Source organism: Mustela nigripes, chromosome 7 (assembly GCF_022355385.1).
Source record: "Mustela nigripes isolate SB6536 chromosome 7, MUSNIG.SB6536, whole genome shotgun sequence".
Classification (NCBI taxonomy): Eukaryota; Metazoa; Chordata; class Mammalia; order Carnivora; family Mustelidae; genus Mustela; species Mustela nigripes.
In genome coordinates, this window is record NC_081563.1 from 88,205,031 (window position 1) to 88,226,186 (window position 21,156).

The window sequence follows — 21,156 nt, forward strand, 5'->3', positions numbered from 1 at the left end:
AACAAGCCCATCAAAACCCATCTGGTCTAGCACATTTCCCAATGTGCTTTCTTCTGAAATATGTTCGTGTCTTTACCATCCTGTTACCCTGAAACGAAGCTATTGAAAATGATGCTGGCTCCCCCTCTTTTGAGTTCTTGCACCTAATTAATATTAATAAGCATAGTAATGAATGCCCATGACACCTCTCCTTTTTCAGAGAATATTTTTCTTGATAGGAATGACTGTTTTGAGCTTTAACACAAGCATTCTTTTCTCTTAAGCATCTGTTAAGATGTCCCTGGATGAAATGAAAGATCTCCAGCTGGTGGGAAAATACATACAACCAGAAACCAGGGAAGTGAATGGAGTCCTTATGACCAAGATAATGAGTGATAATTGGGACAAAATCTGGAATTTCCAAGCAAAACCTGATGATCTTCTCATTGCATCCTATGCAAAGTCAGGTAGGTTTGGGAAACTGGTGGTGGGGAAGTCAGCTGTAGAGGACTAGGGATGCTTGGAGGGGCCACCCTATTTTAAAAATGCAGGTTTTCCCCAGGGCTTGCCCCCAGGAGAAATGAAACCAGACTTGCTTCTGAGCACCAATCCCCGAGGATCCAAGGTCCTCATGTTTACTTGGGTAGAATCTCAGATCCTGAAGGACCGAATTAATTACATGATTAGTTTAAAACAGAGTCTGAGAAATTATACAGAAGTTCTCACAGTCATCTTGCCAACCCAGCCACTCCTTGTTCCCATCAGCTAAGCAATCTGGGAAGTGACCACATTCCTTGCCCGTAAGAAGCATCTCTTAGTGGGGTGACACCAACATGAGAAGGAAGGCTTTTACCCCAATATGAAATGTTCTAATAGCTTTGTGTCCAACACCCTTGCAAGTGCAGTGGGAAGGATCTGGGAATGGGGAGGTGACACTTCACCAGGATCTTATAAAATGAAGAGGAGGCTATGACAAAAGCGAGGGACTACAAAGGCAAGGGATTGCGAGGCTTGTGCAGGACATAGGAACATTGGTTCCTTCTCTGGAGGAACAGAAAACCTCCCTCTTAACCAGGGAGGCCAATAGAATGACAGTCCCCCTGCACTGCCTGTATTTGTAACATCAAGGCATGCAAGCAAGTGAGGTGATGAACTTGAAGCTGTAACCAGTTTGAGAAGATCTCTCAGTGGCCATTTAACTTCACAAGAGGAACTCTCAGTATACATAACCAGAAAGATTTCAGAAAAGAGTTCATTCACCATAGTTCTTCAAAACCTCCTCAGACTGTTTCTGTTCTCTGTGGCTGGAAGTCCCTCCTTAGCCTCACTCTGTTCTCATGACTCACATTACTTAAAACTAGGGCAGGGGCTTCCTGTCAGCAGGGCTTTATTCCTCAAGAATCTCTGTTTCTGTCTGGTTTGCACTGGACACTTCTGCCCAGAACTGAACTTGAATTTGCATTATACCTCAGAGCTGGCGCTTTTTTTCAGCTCACCCTTGAAATTATGCAGTCAATCCCAAGGCCCTCTGGACAGTCCCCACATCTCCAGTCATTCCCTCACCTCCCTGACTACCTCTTACCCTCTGTGAGCCCACTTATACTTTCCATTCTGGAAATGTGACTGTCTTTATCCTGGTTCCTGAGACCCCCCCCCAATGTCCGCACTGCCCAATCCCCCACCCCAGAAGCATGGAATGTCCTGGCTTCTCAATGCAGATGAACATTCCAGTCATGCTTTGACTCTTCACTCCAAAGCTACCATCTGAACTGAGCCTCACTGACCCTTTTCGCAGCAAGTTGGCCTCCTCCTCCAAACTCCTGCAACCCTTTGCATATCCTTTTTGGCTCTTACTGTATACTGTTCATCTCCTAGTTATCTGTGTATTTATCTGTGTATCTGTGTGATCGTATGTATAAGTGAGCAGCAGGTTTGGCTAAGAGTCAGAGAGATACAAAATGGTTTCGGTGGAAAAAGGACAATGGATATCGGTGGGCAGTGAGCACAGTCTAGCTCTTTGCTGACCTCTATGCCTAGTTGCACTCCTCTTCTGTGTCCATTAGGATTCAATTTGGCTACAAGTGTCAGAAAACCCAGAAGGAAAAGCAATCTGGAGATTAGTAGTCAGGGCTGAAATGGTGTCTGTATTGATCATCCAAGACCCTGGGTCTTTCTAACTTTCTACACACATTCCAAAAAGCAGCAAGAAGGTAGGAAGGGGGGAATAAGGTCATGTTCCTTCCCTTGGGGTGGGGGGGGGGGGGGGGGACTTCCAAAAATGGCATGGCCACATCATGCAAGAAAGACTGGAAAGTATTACCTTTGAGGCAAGTAGCTGCATGCCCAGCTAAAAATTAAGGATCTATTAATTTGAGAAGGAAGGGAAGAATGGATATAAGCTAGGCAAGAGGTAGTCTCTGTCCTAACTTATCTCTTCCAAAAAGATCATAAACTTGTTAGGACACGGACAGGAGTTAATTCATCTTTGTATCTCCCTACATTCATTTGATTCGAGGCTCACTCATTCAGACTACATTTACTAGGTGCAAAGCCCTATGCAAGGCATTAGGAATTAAAGAGGAGGTGATAAGTGAGGTGATTTCACTTAACATTCAGCCTATGTGAATTTCACTGAATACATAAATAATCAAGGAAATGAATTAAATTGTTCAGTGAGTGGATGGAATTGACAATAACTGATGCTCTAGGCACAACCTGGACACAAGAAATTGTGGACATGATCCAAAATGATGGAGATGTGCAGAAGTGCCAGAGGGCCAACACCTTTGACCGTCATCCTTTCATTGAGTGGACTCTACCTCCGCCCCTCAACTCAGGTAAGCTCGCCCAAATAAAACCCATGAGGCTGTAACGAAGACCCACAACCACTGTGCTAGGTCAATTTGCAACTGAAAAGAGAATTGTTTCTACAATCAGCCTTCTGAAAAATATTTCCAAAGGACACTGGGAAAGCGGTAAAGGTCTATGTACTCACTTCAACTTGGAAATAAGACTTTTAAATCTCTCTTCTAAAATGAATGATTGGGTAGCACGAGACAGCAGATTCCCTACTGATGATGGGGAATTCCAGAGTGATGATGAATGTCTAACACAGAGAAGGCAGGGTGAGCACTCCTAGCATCCAGTGATTATGAACCATATTCCTCAAATGTCCATCAACAGATGAATGAATAAAGAAGATGTGGTGTGTGTGTGTGTAAATACATATACACATACACACACACACACACACACACACACACACAATGGAATACTATGCAGCCATCAAAAGAAATGAAATCTTGCCATTTGCAATGATGTGGATAGAACTAGAGGCTATTATGCTGAGCGAAATAAGTCAATCAGAGAAAGACAACTATCATATGATCTCCCTGCTATGAGGAAGTTGAGAGGCAGGGCAGGGGGATTATGGGGGTGGGGAGGGGAAAAATGAAATGGGATGGGATCAGGAGGGAGACAAACCATAAGAGACTCTTAATCTCACGAAACAAACTGAGGGTTGCTAGGCGATGGCTGGGTTAAGGACATTGGAGGGTATGTGCTATGGTGAGTGCTGTGAAATGTGTAAGCCTGATGATTCACAGACCTGTACCCCTGAAGCAAATAATACATTATATTTTAATAAATAATTAAAAAAAAGAAGAACCACATTCCTCTGTCATTGTGCTCCCTTCCCATAGAGGATTGTCTTCAAATATATTTGATCTATAACCTGTCTACCACAGAATCGAACTAAATTATATATAATATCATTATCGTCAATAATTATCATTCACACCAAAGATACTAAGAAACATAAAATGCAGCACCCTTAAAGAACTTGAAGTCAATTAAGAATAGAGTACATGTTTTTATAAAGTAAATAGTAGCAAACAGTAGCTTTTGTAATAGGAGACAACCTCGTGGTGAAGTCCAAGACTTTGGAATGAAACAATTCAGCTTCAAATATTTTATCTGGGTAGCATTGAGCACATTATTAACTGTCAAACCTCAAGTTTTATTCATTTGTAAGTAACACCTATTGAAAACCCATTATTGATTGAGTCATCTATTTCTAGCACATTTAGTTGAAAAAAAATATCTTTTTCCCATTGAATAACTTTGGCTCCTTTTCTAAAATCAATGAATTACATATGTACAGGTATATTCTGGACTTTCTATTCTGTTCCTTTCCATTGTGTGTCTATCTTTATGTCAACACCACACCTTTGGATTACTGTAGGTTTGTAAGTTTTGAAATCAGATAGTATAAGCGCTTCAATTTTTTTTTTTCTTTTTCAAGTTTGTTTTTTTCTATTTTAGGATCTTTGTAAACTCTAGGTCAGGCTGTAAGTTTCCACAGTGGGGAAAAAAATCTTCTGCTATTTGGCTGGGATTGCACTGAATCTATTGATCTATTTGGGGAGGACTTTTAACCTAACAAAATCAGGTTTTCTGATCTCTGAATGTGATTTATCTCTTCAACTACTTGGGCCTTGTTTAGTTTCCCTCACCAGTGATTTATATCTTCCATTACTTACGTCTGGCACAGTGTCAATTAAAATTAACTATAAATATTTTTATTTTATACTATTATAAATCATATTTTTGTATTTTAATTTTTAATTATTTGTGGCTGGTATACTGAAATATGATTGATACTTGTATGACCTTGTGCCCTGTAGCCTAGCTTATTGATTCTAGTAACATTTTTGTACATTCTCTTGGGTTTTCTACATGAACCATCATATATTCTGTGAATAAAGAAAATTTTACTTCTTCCTTTCTAGTCTGGATATTTGTTATTTCTTTTTCTTGCTTTATTGTACCTCCTGGGACCTCCAATGCAATGTTGAACAGAAATCATGAGAGCAGATATCCTTGTCTTGTTCCTGGTCCTAAGGGAAAAGTATTCAGCATCAAATATGATGCTAGCTGCAGTTTTGTTTTTGTTTTCTTTTTTTGTTTTGCTTCATTTTGTTTTGTTTTGCTTTGCTTTGCTTTGCTTTGCTTTTGGTAGATGCTCATATCCTTCTATTCCTTATTTTGTCAGAGTTTTTAATCATAAATTAATGTTGAATTTTGTCAATGTTATTTGAGCTGGGGATTTAATCCATTCATTTTCAGTCATTTTCTGTTTATGGCTATATATTTTTCTCTAACTGCTATTTTAAATGTTCTTGGTTTTGATATGTAGTGTTTTCCTAAAATTTCATTTTACCACATTTTTCAGAATTTCTGTAATTTTACACCAGAGATATTTAGTGAATGTTTTTAATTTCCAAATGGAATTTTTTAAATTTTATTTTACTTATTTATTTGTCAGAGGGAGAGAGCACAACCAGGGGGAGCAGTAGGCAGAGGGAGAAGCAGGCTCCCTGCTGAGCAAGGAGCCTACTGTGGGGCTCAATCTCAGGACCCTAGGAGCAACACCTGAGCCAAAAGCAGACGTTTAACTGACTGAGCCACGCAGGCATCTTTTTTTTTTTTTTACTTTATGTTTAACTTCTAGTTTTATTTTACTTATGATCAAAGAGTATTGTTTGTATATTCCACGTTTTTTGAAAACTCTTATTTATGCCGTATTATCAACTTTTATGAATTTTTCATGTGCACTTGAATATATTCTCTATTATCTAAAGAATATATCCTCTATTATCTAAAAGATCTAACACATTCTTTATTTTATTTAAATCTTTTATCTTTTTTCTTTTTGTCCACTTATATTATCCTAAAAATTAATTTTTAGTGTGTTTCTATTTCTCCTTATATCTACTGTGGTTTCTGTTCTATAAAAGTAGTTATTCTGTTATTTGGCATGTACATATTCATGATTTTTATATTTTATTGAAATAATGGAGTCTTTAGCAATATAAAGTTTCTTCTTTATCTAATATAATACTTTGGGATCTGAATCCTACTTTGTCTGATAGCATCATGATCTATACTTTTTTATAGTTTCCAATTTCATTTTATATCACTATCCACCACCTTACTTTTACTCCTTCTATGTTTTAGGTGTGTCTTCTATGCTGCATATGGTTGGGATTTCCCTTATGAGCCAATTTGCACAATTTTTTAAAATTCATTTAAGTCATCTCTATACACAAACCTGAGATCAAGAGTCACATGCTCTTCCTACTAAGCCATCCAGGTGCCCCTTGAGCGATTTTAATAGTTATCTTAATCCCACTCACATTTATTGATATGATTGTTATGTTTGGTTACAATTATATTGTATCGAAACCAAACTAACATGAGTTTACTCCTTAGTGATTCACAGATAGAAATTACACCAGGTGGAGTTGCCACACAAAGAAAACTTTATTTGCAGCAAATAAGGAGATCTTGGGGAATAATTTCCAAAGCTATGACTCTTGCAACAAGAGTAAATGGGTTTATTTTATTTAGGGTTAGGATGAATATTTAGAAAGAGAGTTTTGTCATTTATATAAAGTGGGAGGCATGGGGGAAAAGGGGACCCCTCCTACACTGTTGGTGGGAATGCAAGCTGGTACAACCACTCTGGAAAACAGTATGGAGGGTCCCAAAAAAGTTAAAAATAGAGCTACCCTACAACCCAGCAATTGCACTACTGGATATTTACCCTAAAGATACAAATGTAGTGATCTGAAGGGGCAAGTGCACCAAAATGTTTATAGCAGCAATGTCCACAATAGTCAAACTATGGAAAGAGCCTAGATGTCCATCAACAGATGAATGTATAAAAAAAGAAATGGGGGATATATATAATGGAATACTATGCAGCCATCACAAAACCCAAACAAACAAACAAAAATCTTGCCATTTGCAATGATGTGGATGGAACTAGAGGATATTACACTAAGCAAAATAAGTCAATCGGAGAAAGACAATTATCATATGATCTCTCAGATATGAGGAATTTGAGAGGCTGGGTGGGGGCTTGTGAGGGGAAGGGAGGTAAAAAGGAAACAGGATGGGACCGGGGAGGGAGACAAACCATAAGAGATTCTTAATCTCAGGAAACAAACAGAGGGATGCTGGAGGGGAGGTGGGGTGGAAGGGATGGGATAGCAGTGTGATGGAAATTGGGAGAGTATGTGTTATGGTGAGGAAAAAAAGGGGGGATAGGTATTGGGTCACACATGTGCCTTAAGGAAGCATGCTTATACATACATTGCATATTATGTTAATGTAGCCTGTGCTTCTCCTTGGATGAGGTTTTAATATTATGATAAATTAAAATTAACTGTTGGTCAACCTATGAGTCACTGCATGATCCACCTGCACAAATGTGAGTTGGGGTTTAGCTCACACTGGTCAGGGTGGTTTGGGACAGCTGGAGCTCATCAACAGGATAACCATTACTGCTTGAGGGGTAGTTTTGTTTTCCATCACAGGATGCTATGCTCACCTAGGTCTTTTGTATGAGTCAAGAGATAAGCTGAAAAGAAGAGTTTAAAGAAAAATGTGGGACAGTTTGGTGGGTACAAGTGAACATGGTCAGTTTGGCTGGTGAAAATATTATCATGTGCAATAAGTAATATTTACTGTGTTTCTTTCCCTATTTAGCATTTCCCTTTTGTTTATCTTTTCTAACAAAAAAAAAAAAAGTGTGGGTGTTTTGGGTTTTCTTAAGTTTTTTAATTTCAATATAGTTCACATACGGTGTTATTAGTTTCAGGTATATAATATAGTGATTCAACAATTCTGCATGTTACTCTGTACTCGTTATGGTAAGTGTTATCTTAATCCCCTTTAGCTATTTAACCCAGCCCGTCATCCACCTGCCCTCTGGTAAACACCAGTTTGTTCTGTATAGTTAAGTCTGTTTCTCAATTTGTCTCTCTCTCTCTTTTTATTTTTCCTTTGTTCATTTGCTTTTATTCTTAAGTTCCACATATTAGTGAGAGGGTATGGTGCTCGTCTTTCTCTGACTAACTTACTTCATTTAGCATAATACTCTTTAGCTCCATCCATGTCATTACAATGGCCAGATTTCTTTCTTTTCTGTGGCTGAGTAATGTTCCAGTGTGTGTGTGTGTGTGTGTGTGTGTGTGTGTGTGTGTGTACCACAAGTTCTTTATCCATTCATCTATTGATAGATACTTGCACTGCTTCCATACTTTGGCTTTGTAAATAATGCTTCAAAAAATATAGGAGTGCATCTGTCCTCTCAAATTAGTGTTTTTGTATTCTTTGGGTAAATAGTAGTATGATTATAGGATTGCAGGGCAGTTCTTTTCTTACTATTTTGAGGAACCTCCATACTGTTTCCCATGGTGGCTGTAACAGTTTGCATTCCTACCAGCAATGCAAGAGGGTGCCTTTCTCCCCACAGCCCTACCAATTCCTGTAGTTTCTTATGCTGCTGATTTTAGCCATTCTTACAGGTATGAGGTGATATTTCATTATAGTTTTGATTTGCATTTCCCTGATGATCAGTGATATTGACCATCTTTTCATGTGTCTGTTGGCCGTCTGTATGTCTTCTTTGGAGAAATGTCCATTCATGTCCTCTGTTAATTTTAATAAGATTTTTTTGAAGTGTTCAGTTTCATATCTTCTTTATATATTTTGCATGCTAACCTTTTGTCGGAAAAATCATTTGTAAATATCTTCTCCCATCCTGTAGGATGTCTTTTATTTTTGCTGTTGTTTCCTAGGCTGTGCAGAAGCTTTTTATTTTTATATAGTCCCAATAGTTTATATTTGCTTTTTTTTTTTTTTTACCCTTGCCTCAGGAGACATATCTAGAAAAATGTTGATATGGCTGATGTCAGAGAGATTATTGCCTGTGCTCTCTTCTAGGATTTTTACAGTTTTAGGTCTCACATACGAGTTCCTAATCTATTTTGAATTTATTTTTGTGTGTGGTATAAGAAGTGGTCCAGTTTCATTCTTTTGCATATAGCTATCCAGTTTTCCCATCACCATTTCTTGAAAAGACAGTCCTTTTCCCATTAAATATTCTTTCCTGCTTCGTTGAAGATTAATTAATCATATAGTTGTGGGTTTGTTTCTGGGTTTTCCATGTTGTTCCATTGATTTATGTGTCTATTTTTGTGCCACCACCATACTGTTTTGATCACTACAGCTTTGTAGCATGACATGAAATCTAGAATTGTGATACCTCCAAGTTTGTTTTTCTTTTTCAAAATTGCTTTGGCTATTCTGGGTCTTTTGTGGTTCCATACCACATTTTAGGATTATTTGTTTTGTTTCTGAGAAAAATGCAGTTGATATTTTGATAGGGCTTGCATTAAATCTGTAGATTTGGGGGGATAGTATGGACACTTTAACAATATTTGTTCTTCTAATCCATGAGCATGGAATAACTGTCTTGTGTGTGTGTGATGTCTTAAATTTCTTTCATCAGTGTTTTACAGTTTTAAGAGTACAGATCTTTCACTCCTTGGTTAAGTTTATTCCTAGGTATTTTACTATTTTTTGGTGCAATTGCAAATCAGATTGATTTCTTAAGTTCTCTTTCTATTGCTTCATTATTAGTGTATAGAAATGTAACAGATTTCTGTATGTTGATTTTGCATCCTGTGACACTACCAAATTCATCAGTTCAAGTACTTTCTTGGTGGAATCTTTAGGGGTTTCTGTACCCAGTATCATGTCATCTCCAAATTGTGAAAGTTTTACTTCTTCCTTACCAATTTGAATGCCTTTATGTGTACTTTTTTGTTTTTATTTCGAGTTTTTGTTTTGTTTTTAAGAAATTTTTAATTTTTTTCTTAGTTGTTGTTTGCCTGTGTATTATTATCACCTTTTGTAAGTATTTAATCCTCTTTTCTCTTAAACTTTTACTACTTGATCTGCCAGTTTCAAAGGAAATTTTTTTATTCTTGTTAATATACAACCATCATTAATCTTACCCTAACTTTTAAATTTCATTCTTTCTGCTTTGTTGGAAACTTTAAGGTTTACATGTTCTTCCACTCATCCCTTCACCCTTTTAAATTTTACTTCTAATGCTAAATATTGTGAAATGCTCATCATCAAGTTTTGTAATAATGATTTCCTGGTAATCTCTTGGTAGAATCAAACTCACCCTGGTAAACTGCTCAGGAACATACATATATATTGTATTCTGTGAGTTCTTGCATGTTCTAAGCTTCTTTTTATAATCTTGATACTTGAAGCACAGCTTGCCTGGGTATCTTACCTTCCATTCCCACTTTCTTTCCCTAAGTTTCTTTAAAATGTTGCTCTGCTCTTTCCTTGCTTTGTATGCTATTTTTAGAGAAACCTGATGCCAGTTTAATTTTCTTGACTATATGAATCACTTCGTCTTTTACCTGGAGGCACTAAATATTTTTTTTTCTTTATCTTAAAATCCAATAATACATACTTTGGTATGTTTCAAAGTTGATCAACAGGGATCAACTTTTTCTGATAAGCATGGTAAAGAAGGTGTTGTGAGTTACCCCTGCTTTTGCCTCTCCCTCTCTCTTTTATTTATTTGGAGGGGAGAGAGAGAGATACTGCGTGCATGCACACACACGTGAGTAAGGGGGCAGAAGGAGATAGCAGAAGCAGACTCCCAGCTGAGCATGGTTATCCCAGGAACCCAGGATCATGACCTTAGCGAAAGGAGAGCACTTAACTGACTGAGCCACCTAGGTGTTCCAAATAAATAAAATCATCTTAAAAAATTAAATTTAATTTTAAAAAGAAGATGTTGTGAAGAAGTGCCATAATGTGGCTAGAATGGTTTAGAATACATTGTTTGGCTTCCCATAAAGGTGAAATGATGTCTAGTGCTACCAGGGAGTCAGCAGGAGACTCAGTCATGGTTTTACAATTGTTTTTGATAGAGGCAAATTTCTCCAGGTATTCTGTACCTGGAGTTCCATAAAGTGGAACTCTATGAGGTCCTCAGGTTCTATCAACTGGAGGGATTTTTGCAACTCTGCCTCTATGGTGACAGTCACCCCAGTCATTTCCTTCCTGGTGTGAAGGCAATCTAGAGGTAGGAATCCCAAGATCAAGTGAGGTTGAGGGACATTGTCTCCCTCATCTTTTCCTTGGGGTGGCATTGATGTTTATAGGGCAGTCACTTCCAATGGTGGCAAGAGCTCTGAGGCTGGGGCAGTGTTCTCTGAAGTGTTGGTATGCTTGGGGTTGGTAGGGGCCAGGAAAGGGTGGTTTCCCCGGTAGAGATTCATAAAAGGTAGGAGTGGCTGCTGGTGTTAAATTCCAAGTATGTATATTAGAGGGTTGGCTCTGGATAAGACTACTAGTGTGTGCTATCCTCCATGGTGGGCAGATCTCAGTGAGCTCCATCAAATTATCAGGGGTTACAACTCACAAAGGAACACACAATTTGTGACAAAGTTTGTTAGGACCCCATTCACAATACATATAGGTTCTGGACACACTGGCAGGCACATCGTAAGGACATTTTGTGGATGACAGCTGTACAATCCAGAGATAGTTCCATTAGAACTATGGATTAGAACTATGGTAGGATGGTTAGAGCACAAACCTGCCAGCCAGATGGGTCTGGTTAGGTTACACCAGTAGGGCCATTCAGCCTGGGATATAATTTGAGGTATGGTGTAAGGATAGAATGACTCTTTTAAGCATCACTTCCATAGGCACCATATAATATAGAGGGAGATGAGCTCTGGGTCAGAATCCATACCTGGTGGCATGCTAAAAGAAGCCCTTCTAATAGGACCTGCAGCCCTTGGTGCTCAGCCATCCTTTGGTGCAACTGTGTGCCTGGCTGACTTTTTTTCCAGCACATTTCCTGAGATATGGCTAGGCTGGAGTGCTCTACCAACAACCCTATTATCCAGGCTAGCCACAATAAAGGAGAACATTTGCATTTGACTAGCCTGTGGGGTATCCTTCAAGGCAAGCAATCTGGATACTGACCAAAGCAAGAGTGCAGTTGGCTTGCAGCAAGAGATCATATACCTCTTCTTCTGTGGCAGGGCAGGGACCTGACCTGTGTCCATTGAGAGTGACCACTGGATTCTGGGACTCCTTTGTGGACTTCATTTCCTAATGAGATTGGCATCCACCAGGCAGAACACTTCTTTTCTTCTCTCTGAGATCCACAGTTCCACTAGTTAACCCTGAAGCTATAATTCCAATCTCATACAAAACTTTTTACAAACTTGGTTTAATGAAATAGACTTTATAACCAGAATAATGAGCAAAGCCAGTGGCCTTAGCTTTGTGGCTGGTACTAGACCATGATCTGAGCCATGATTTCTAAGCAATTTGGTAAATTTGTCCCATTGGGCTATTAGAAGAGGGTCATATTGCACAATCCACTCTTGAACAGGTTGCTAGCATGTGTAAGGTGAGTGCTGTCACTTCCCTGTGACCTGGTGTGAGATGGGCTCATAGCCGCATGGCATCTCTGGAGAAATAGCTATATGGGGGCTGGGTCTGATATTCTGGGAGGTGGCTCACACAAGGCTTCGGAACAAGAATGTAATTTGGATAAGGAGTCTGCAACGTTATTATAATGTGCTTCTGGCATTTGTTGGCATGTGTGTACAGACATGAGTGACCATAATTGGCATATCACTCTCCAAAGGGAGGCACACAGAGAGGCTTTTCCTGAATCATGAAATTATCCTTTTGCCATTATCCTGACCAGACTGCACACCCACTGGCCAACAGCCCAGGAGTCAGTAAAACATATGCCCTTGGGAGTCTCCCTTTTGTAGCCTGTTGTAGAGCCAGGCACACTGCCACCAAATGTGCTATTTGGGCCAAGCCGGAGAGCCTTCCTCAACTAGGGATATGCTGCTAGCAGGATAATTTGCTGCAGCCAGCCAATGGGTTGCACTGTGCACAGTGGTGGCACTGCCGTTGATGAAGAACACTGTGTCCCTTTCCATGTCAGACAGTCAGTCCCCGGGAGCTTCTCAAACTACTAGAGAGGCCAACAGCAGGGGTACCACCAGCTGCACCTCCATTATCAGTGGGAAAGAAACTGAATTTGGGGGAGCCATATCCTCCTGTAATCTGAAAAGGCCCCTAACATCAGATTGAGCCCTTTTTTGAAGGTGCCATTTTCATTTTAACAGTGAAGCCTCAGGGGCCATGCTAAGCTTCCATGGGGTCGAATTCCTGACCCAATGCCAGATGGGGACTTGCTGCAAAACAGTGTGGGTTGTGAATGCCTCTGTCTCTAAAAGGGCCTAGTGGGCTGCCAAAATTTGTTGCTCATTTGGTATGTACTGCCATTGGGGCAGATTTTTGGTCCAAACCTCTTGGGCAGCCACTAAAGCTGTGCTCAGTCCAGAGACTCCAGAACGCCTAATCTGATGTCTCCACTGATTCAAATCAGAAGTCTGAGCCCAGGGAGACTAAGAACAGAGCTTGCAGTATGCTTGCTGGACCAGTTACAACACAGTTTGGTAAGGTTCTCCCAAATGGAAAGAAACTGGTTTGCATCTAACAACACAAATTTCAGTAAAATGGTAAGTATAGAACATGTTGCCCCCAAAAGGTGAAGACACATAATATGTGCTATGCCTGCCATAATGTAATAAGAGGCTTAATTATGAGGAATTGATGTTTTATGTGAGAGGGATTTCACACTCCTCAGCTGTCACCTGATGCCAAGAAACTTGAAGGAAGTGGCTGGTCCTTGGATTATATACAGGGTAATGGCCCATCCTCTCTGCTATAAATGTGTTACTAGGTGTAAGTCTTCTGGATAGCATCCTCAAAGGGCCCTGGAGGGAGAATGCCACTTAAATAATACCAAAGATGGCAGCGGGTTGGTTTGAATGAATTTAAATCTTGTCTGCATAGGTTATATGCAATAGCAGGGGTGCTTAAATAACCCATGGCAGCTAACTAAAGGTTCAAGGTGCACTTGAAACTGGAAGCAAGTTGAAGTTCCCAGTCTTCCATTGTCAGGACCAAGTGAAACAAATTGGCTAAACTTAGGAGAGCAAAGTAAGGACCCTAAGCTTTTTGGATATCGTCTATCATCCCTATAATATTGGGAATGGGAGTCTTAATGGCAGAAACTTGAACATTCAAGATTCATTAGTCAATCGTTAATCTCCATTCATTGGTGGGCAGTTTTCACACGGCCAGATTAGGCTATCAAAGTGAGACCTGGTGGGCTGAATGACCCCAGTGTCAAGCATATCTCTAATGACAGACCAAAGGCCCTGTGTACCCTGCTTGAGTCAATACTGTGGTGTATTTAGTGTTTATCCGAGTAGGGACAATTGGAAGGTTCTCCTTTAGCAGGGCCTATATGAAATCCAGAATTTATCTTTATTCCACCAGGCATGTCATGAGGTAAGGGCATCCATACATATAATAGAAAAAAAGAGCCAGGAAGGCCAACACCACTGGCAACTGTTTTGAAAATATGGTGCCAGTCGGCATATCCAACTTTATTTGTACTACCTTTATGGTTTTACCTGTTCTGACTCTAGGCTGTAGGAGGTTCTTTGGGGGAATTTAGAAGGATTGCCTGGAATTACTATGACTTGGTCTCGGATGTTTAAGAGAGGCAAGGATATCTGGTTACTGCCTTTGTTCCTATGGAATACCAGAGTCATGAATAGGCAGTTGTCCCCAAGCGATGACAAGCTCAGCAGTTGTTCAGTTCTAGGATAATGCTCTGGGAGGTTATCAGGCCCGCAGGTCAGTGATGTTGTTTGGGGCAGAAAGAGCTTTGGGACCCCCTTCAAGGATCTGGGCCATTGAAATTGGGTTCTGTTCCAAGATGATCACTAGTTTTTGAGAGGAACTTGTGCCAGAACTGTCCAAATATGAGATCATTGGGGACTCCCAGCTGGCAGTGCTGCCAAGATAAATCTCTGTGGTATTTAGGACCATTCTGGGTGTTGCTGCCTTTTGGGACTGGAATAGGGGCTACAGGAAGGTGGTGAGAAAGGTGCTGGCACCCGCAGGCTGACCTTGAGGTTGTGGGCATGTCTATTTTGCAGGGAGGGCATGTTTTATGTGCTGTAAAGTTTCAGAAATTGGGAGATGGACTCCATCCTGAGGAGCTGTCGTGTCTATTCCCAGCATGGCTCCTGAATATTATGGGAGGGTCTCATAAAATGAAGTTCGGCCCTGTCATTCGGTGAGGGGAGGCAATCCTCCATGGAAAAAGAACTCTCTGGATTCAGGGTCAATTGGGCCTCCTCAATGATTGGAAATGAAATCCAGAATGGGTTGCTATATCCAAAGAAGTGATAGACCCACTGGACCGTATCAGTCATGTGGGGAAGAGGCTGGGCCTCGTCTAATATCTTCCACTGGCTTTGAGTCTTTGTATTAATAACTATGGGGATAGAAGGGCAGACTCTCTGCCTAGCCATAAAAATCCAAGTAACCAGAGACAAGATTGTCCCTCTATATCTTTAGGGCTTGTGTCTTCGGGTTTGGATTCTCCCTTGTGATTAGAAATCCCAATTATGACACTGAGATCATCCACAGCTGCGAGCTTTTGCTTTAACTCTGGATGAATTAGTCCTGCAACAGTCCCTATAAGGGATTGGAGGTTGGGTCACATGCATCTCTACAGAATTTGACCTTCAGGCTTCGGGGGTTATTTATTTATTTATTTGTTTTTTTATTTTGTAACTGCTAAACTTTTCCTTTTTGAGTTTTTTTAACTTATTTTTTTATTATTATGTTCAGTTAGCCAGCATAGAGTACATCATTAGTTTTTAATGTAGCGTTCAATGATTCATTAGTTCTGTGTAACATCCAGTGCTCACTGAAGGTCTTTTAAAAGGTTAAGCATGTGGGGTTCTTGTAAATACTGGCTAGTTGATTCACACCCATGGGTTGAATAGCTCAGAGCCAGTATTAAACACTCTCAACAGCCAGTCAGCCCCTTTCCTTCCTCCTGCCTACAATCTTTTAAAATATTTTTAATCTTAAGGCATGTAAAGTTTCAAATTTCAGTTTCTAATTCTTTATTATTCCCCACAGAATTGACCTTGTGAATTGTCACTGTGGCAGCCGTCCCCAGTGGTCATTGCGAGCTGCTTTCCACTCCAGGGTGTCCCAATCCACCCCATTGGGTTTGGGATTATCCTCCACTAGCCCAGTGGTGGCAGGATCATTAAGGCTCACCCCTAGAATCCAAGACTATATAGAACCAGCTCCTTGGCGTGTTGGTACACCTCGACACTGATCAGTGCCACATTTATGAGTGTTTTACATTTAGTTGGGAGCTTGCTAATTTCCTTGAACATTTTAGTTGGTGCAGGCAGCAGGTGTTCAGGTCATTTGTATTAGCCATTAGATTTTGTGCAACTACACACCAGGAGTGGGACCCACGACACCCCACAGGGTCAGGAGACAAGCTGCCACAGCAGGAAAGTATCCAGTGACAGAAGGACCACAGGCCTCAGTCACTCTTGCCTTTTTGAGGGACTGTGACTTCCCCAGTGAAGGCATCCCTATCATCCAAGTTAAAACTCAGAATCCTAGTGCCTCCCACAAGCAAAACCAGTCAGGTCAGGAGAGTCTCCCTCTCCTGGTAGGGGTAATGCACCTTTATCTTATCCCACACTTGGGCAAGATTTGCAACTCACAAGTTCACCTCTGTTAACTAAGGGCAATAGAACCTTGCCAAAATCTTAGCCAGCTGTCCCTAACAGTCAGCCTCTGGATCTGTACTAAGAGTTGAGAATCACACTCAAAGTCTAACACCCGGTGTGGGTACCCCCTGGGCATTATTAATAAATGACAAACACATCTATAGCCTCTCAAATTAGTTCCAATTAGCAATACTCTTGAGGTCTTGAGGTTTGAGACAACTCTGGTTGGTTTGGGGTTGTTTTGTTTTGTTTTGTTTTGTTTGTTTTTTGGAGCTTCACTTTTGGGTTAGGAACTTGAGGCAGCCCTTTGAACAGAGAGCATGCAACAGCACAAGCAGTGCGACTAAATTCCAGCAGGCAATGGACTCCTCCCCAGTGGACTACTTACCTGAGAAAGCTAGTCAGTAAACCCTTTGCAGCTAAAATGCATTCTTCATTATCAAAGGAAAACTAACTCAATCCATCCTACTTGTGAAGCCAACTGTGACTTCGTTATGTGGACATTTGTTAAGTAGAGCCCCAGGTGGGCTGGTGAGCCCCAGCTTAAGAAAAGGGCAAAGAGAATTGAAATAGGTTTACTACTCCCACATCATGGAAGAAGTACAGTGCATGCCTCTAGGGGCCAAACAGGAGGGTCGAGACAGTGCAGGCAGAGAGACAGGACATGAGGCACATGCCCTTATTAGTGTCCCTAAGTAGAAAATTTGGGGGTTTCTGGGCTAAGTCCATATTGGTCAATTAAAACCAAAAGGAGAAGTTTTTGGTAAGCTCTGCAGAGGTCTTATCCAAGGAAGTGCTCCAAGGGAAGGCCCTGGGAGGCAGGGGAGACTGTTGATCCCAGGGCCATGGAGGGCCTCTGCAGGCTATTGTATAGCTGGTGCTGGTGCATGAACTGCAGGAGGGACAGATTCAGTTCAACGCCTCAGCAGGCTGCTTGACCACACAGAACAGATGACAACATTGTGGAGTAGTTTAGCTAAAATCTCAATAGAGACAAATTAAAGTCTTCTTTTCAGAAAGTTTGCTCAGATTGCAGATTTAAATACTAGTTCTATTTCACTGTTTTTATTTTCTTCTCAAGAACTGCAGTATATGTTCACATTATAGCCACTGCGCCTGTCTTCCAGCTCAGACACCTTCTCTCTGACCACTTTTTTTCCCCTTTATTTCCTCACTGCCTGTTGCTTGGTTATCTCTTGCTTTTCTTTGACTCCTTTTTTATTAAATTTTCTTTCAAACCTATCCTTCATTGTCAACCTTATGATTTAATCTTCACTTCTTATGTTATTGTGTCTTCTTCTATTTCTCTCCTGAGTTCCATCAAGTCTTTTTTCATTTGTCACCTTTCCTCTTTTTTGGGGGGGGGGGGGGGTGGAGGGTTCTATTTTGGTTCCTAATTTTTCTGAGTTAGTTGTTCATATTTCCAAATGTTTGTTTTGGATATTTAATTAAGTTTAGAGTATCATGTTACAATTTTGTTTAGGTTTACAGTTGAGTTTGGGGGTAGAATGTTTATCAGGTTAAGGCCTTGATTTGCCTTTTCTGGTTTTTATAGCAGTTTTGTATTCATGAGACCTGCTTTTTCTGTTTGTATTCATTTAATTGCCATAGTTCCTAGTTTGAAAGCATCATTTTCTGTCCAATCTGTCCTCTGCTGTGCCATTTTATTTATTGGTGGTTGCAGGGAGGGGTGGAGAATTAGTGGCTATGTCTTCTGTTTCTGCAGGATTTTTAATTTTTTTCCTCTTACTTTCTTCTTTCTTATCACTGCTGGGTCTCCAGGGGATGTCTCCCCTTCTCGATATATCTGATTCTCTAACAGAAACTGTGCTTCTCCAACCAAAGCTGCCAGTTTGCCTCATTTGCAAGCCACTTCTCCTGAGTTTGGTGCTGCATGTGGCCAAATCCCAGTCTGTATTTATTATTTGTATGAAATAAATTTTATTTATTTGAGAGAGAGAGCACGCACAAGCAGGGGAGGCACAAGGGCAGAGGGAGAAGGAGAAGCAGACACCCCACTGAACAGGGAGCTCGATTTGGGGCTTGATTCCAGGACCCTGGGATAATGAACTGAGCCAAAGGCAGACACTTAACTGACTGAGCCACCCATGTGTGCCTGTATTTGGTATTTTAACATTCAGCATTGGACATTCTGTTTCCAAGGAGGATTTTATCTGTGATTTACCTAGTTGTTCCTTGCCTCTCTGCTGCTTTCCACAAAGTTTCTTAGGCCTCCCCCTCAATGGCTTTCCACACCCACAAGATGAATGGATTTCCAGTCCTAGCTGTCACACTTACTAATTTGGAGAAATTACTTGACCACTGTAAGGCTCAATTTTTCATCTGAAAATACATCCCAGCACAGAGCACAGTGCTGGTGTTTGGCAGCTGTTGCAGTTCTTGGCCTGGAAACTAAAGTCTAAAAGAAAGCCTGAAGCTACATACATGGAACTTCTGGCCTTGTAGAGCTAACCAATAATAACCCACCTCTCTTAAGGAAGCCAGCTCTTCTCCAGCAGCCTTAACCTACTTCCCATTGTAGTAATAGAAAAACCCAAAGGACAAAATATCCAAGTGCTTGTTGGGATCATAGCTGCACCAACCTCATACCTCCCAAAACATCTTCATCTTCCCACACAAGTATAACCAATACCCAGCAAATAAGGAGAGTGCTGTTGTCTCAATGGTTTCCAGTATCTTATTAGTGCTTTCCTCTATCTGTAGATGGTAAAGTTGTCATTAGGAGGTAAGCATGTAAAACCATAATTTTAGGCAGAGCCAGCTATTTCATAAACCTCATTTCAGATATTTTACAAAACCATAATATTGAATTTGTGGAGCTGATAAAAAGTATTCAGCTAAATGGTGTGGCCTTCCTTTCCAGGTCTGGATCTGGCCAGCAAAATGCCTTCTCCTAGAACTTTGAAGACTCACCTGCCTGCTCAGTTGCTACCACCTTCTTTCTGGAAAGAAAATTCAAAGGTAGGAAAAGCCAACTTTTCAAACCCAGTTTGAGTCAGTAAGGACAGAGAATATCTCCATCTAACTAGAAACAATCAAAGACATTGAAAGATAAATAACCAGTGGAGGTATAGGGCAGACGGTGGGATTACTCCCACATTCCCACATACTCCATGTTGGATCCAGCTTTCTTTCAAAATATTATTTCTGGGTACATACTAGGAAATTTTCAGACAAAATCATTCTGGTTAGCTGCTGATTAAGCTATAGCCAGAGAGGAAGAGGTGAAACAAAGCACATATTTCCTGAAGAAGGATATTATCTTAGTTCCAATCATCTATGAAGCAGAAGTCAAGTCCAAAGAAGACATAAAAGGGATTTATTTAGGGAAAACCTGTGGATAGAAAGGTAGAGAAAGACAAAGGAAGATAGTACCACACTGGCCACCCTTAGAGAAAATCTCATGGAGCAAAGCTCGCAGGAACCGTTATACCACTGTGTCCTCCATTTTCAGAAATTTTCATTTATTTTGACACTTTCAAATTCAGGTTTGATGTGCAATGTACATCAAATATACTAGTGTTTCTTTTTAATCTGCTTCATCAGGGACTCTTAAAGTCAATGATATATGGAATATAAGTCAAATATTGACTTATAAATTTGCCATGAAAAGTGTAGCCATCCAGCAGAATCAAATGCTTATATCAACTAAACCAGCATGTCTTCTCCTTGTGAACAAGCTACTTTAGAAACCCAGATTTAAACCTTACCAAGGTTTAAATAAGGGTCAAGTCTGTGAGCTAAAACACTCTCTCCTCCATGCAGTGTTATGATACACAGTGCAAGTGATTGTTTTTTACTCTCTTTTTTCTGGGATTCTCTGCATCACCAGCTCTTCATCTTGCCCATCTCCAAACAAGGTACAATACAATTGAATGGGATTTGATATATCAAAGTGTTATCCCATTCCTGATCTGCTTCCCTGGGATTACACCCAGATCACCTTGACTTGTGAAAACTCCCTGCTTTATACCCATAGATCGATAATTTCACTCATATGTGCCTGTTGCTGTTCAATAAGCAATATTGTTTCCAAATGATAGTGTAGATACAATGTCAGAAAACACAATAACATCTTGTTAGTCATCATACTAGCACCTTCTTTTTATAAAATTAGGCCTTCTAAAAATGTAAGAATCTCAATGACACCACCTCCCTTTATCTTCTCAGTGTTGTGAATTATTTGAGTAGGAAGTTACCTTAGAGAGCTTAGGCCAAGATTTTCATTTTATGATACAGTAGTAAGCTAAATATCCACCGCCTAAAGATATCCATGTCCTAATCACCAGAAACTTAATGTGACATTATATGATATAATGAGCTTGCAGATGTGATTAAGTTTGGGATCTTGAGAAGGAAGGTTATATCCTGGGTTATCTAGGTGTACCTAAATATCATCACAAGGATCCTTATAAGAAGGACACAAGAGATCAGAGAAAGAAGTTAGAGATGTGACAAGTGAAGCCAGGGATTGGGTCAAGAGCCAAGGAATGTAGGTTGCCTCCAGATGCTAGCAACAGCAAGGGAAGGGATTCTCCCCTAACATCACCAAAGGGACCAGCCCTCCCAACAGCTTGACCTGAGCCTCCAGAACCATAAGAAAATAAAT

The 21,156-nt window shown here is 40.3% G+C and overlaps 1 protein-coding gene across 1 annotated transcript in view; it reads left to right on the forward strand.

Moving 5' to 3' along the window:
• Nucleotides 1–274: 274 nt before the first annotated feature.
• LOC132022622 (sulfotransferase 1C1) overlaps nt 275–21,156 on the forward strand; it is a 28,087-nt gene continuing 7,205 nt past the window's right edge. Inside the window, exons 1-3 of the mRNA XM_059407868.1 lie at nt 275–446; nt 2,688–2,816; nt 19,411–19,508. Coding sequence (XP_059263851.1) covers nt 275–446; nt 2,688–2,816; nt 19,411–19,508 — 399 coding nt within the window. The remainder of the gene's footprint in view (nt 447–2,687; nt 2,817–19,410; nt 19,509–21,156) is intronic.